Source organism: Carlito syrichta, unplaced genomic scaffold (assembly GCF_000164805.1).
Source record: "Carlito syrichta isolate Samal-C Ts95f unplaced genomic scaffold, Tarsius_syrichta-2.0.1 Scaffold168982, whole genome shotgun sequence".
NCBI lineage: Eukaryota > Metazoa > Chordata > Mammalia > Primates > Tarsiidae > Carlito > Carlito syrichta.
Window position 1 is genome coordinate 22060 of NW_007113078.1, and position 1052 is coordinate 23111.

General features: G+C 65.9%; 2 protein-coding genes across 4 annotated transcripts in view; one reads left to right on the forward strand and one right to left on the reverse strand.

Moving 5' to 3' along the window:
* The window catches only part of ACTR1A (ARP1 actin related protein 1 homolog A), a 15764-nt gene extending 15530 nt beyond the window's left edge, over nt 1-234 (reverse strand). Inside the window, exon 1 of one of the 3 annotated variants that reach the window (XM_008051152.1) lies at nt 34-234. In XM_008051152.1, the coding sequence (XP_008049343.1) occupies nt 34-81 (48 nt within the window). In that variant the 5' untranslated portion in view covers nt 82-234. The remainder of the gene's footprint in view (nt 1-33) is intronic. The other 2 variants (XM_021709148.1, XM_021709147.1) reach the window with 2 other exon arrangements.
* SUFU (SUFU negative regulator of hedgehog signaling) overlaps nt 80-1052 on the forward strand; it is a gene marked incomplete at its 3' end in the record, with an annotated part of 84410 nt that continues 83437 nt past the window's right edge. Inside the window, exon 1 of the mRNA XM_021709149.1 lies at nt 80-273. Within this exon, the coding sequence (XP_021564824.1) occupies nt 80-273 (194 nt within the window). The remainder of the gene's footprint in view (nt 274-1052) is intronic.

A 1052-nucleotide genomic window follows, 5' to 3' on the forward strand; every position in this document is an offset into this window, starting at 1 on the left:
AGCCCCTCTAGGGACAGGAAAGACGCGACTCACGTTGTCGATCACGACAGGCTGGTTGGCGATCACATCGTAGGACTCCATGGCTGAGGAATCGCTCCCTCGGAGGAAGGAACTGCCAGCCGGGTCCGCCGCGAGCGCCACTGACGCGCATGCGCAGTCCGGCCGCCGGGTCCGGCGACGAGGGAGCGGCCCGACCGCGCCTTCAGAGAACTACAACCCCCGGCATGCTCTGCGGCCGCGCGGGCGGTCCCGCCGGCGTCCGAGCCCCGCCCCGTGGGAGCTGGGCCCGCATTTCCGGCGCACAGGACCCTGGGAGCTGTAGTCTCCGTGGATGGGGGAGCGGCGACCCGGGGTGGCCGGGGTCGCCAGCCCGGCTCGGTCCCTTTGACGCGGCTCGCCACGCGCGCCGAAGCCCGGAGACTTCTCCAGTGCTCGCTCGTAGTTCGCTTCGATCGGTCAGCAGTTCGTGGATGTCTGGATTTTGCGGGTCAGGCCTGCCACGCCCCCGCCTTTCCTTGGACGGCATGTGGTTGCCATGTTTCATTTCGGTCCCTGAGCGTCGAAGGAGCATTCCCCAGCACCTCCCACGGGGAGGACACGCTCCCCCAGACAAGGAAACGTCACTTAAATCGCACGGAGTTAGCTTTAAAAATAAGAGCTGTGCATGGTCGTTGCTTTTCGCATTTTTCCCTGGGTAGGCGAAACTTCGTGATGGACTAACATTGGTCCGAAACACCGTCTGAGGGCTTCGGGGGCTGCTTCGGTCTCTCTGATTGCCACGAGGGTTTGCAGCTGACGTCGACGAACGAGGAAAGGGAGCGGAGAGAGCTTGCGTGCCGCGGGATCGGTTCAGCTCCTGGCCCTGCAGCTCGCAGGGACCCGTGTGCTGGTCGCACGGGAAGCATCGGATTTGAGTCTGTCAAGACTGGCGCCGCACGACGAACCCATCGGCCCACTGCCGGGCCTAGGCTTCAGGCGCTGCCGGCGGAGCGCCGCGACTTCGCTGCGCCGCCGGACCCCAGCCGCGCGGAAGGACACCGGGCCCTCCTGCC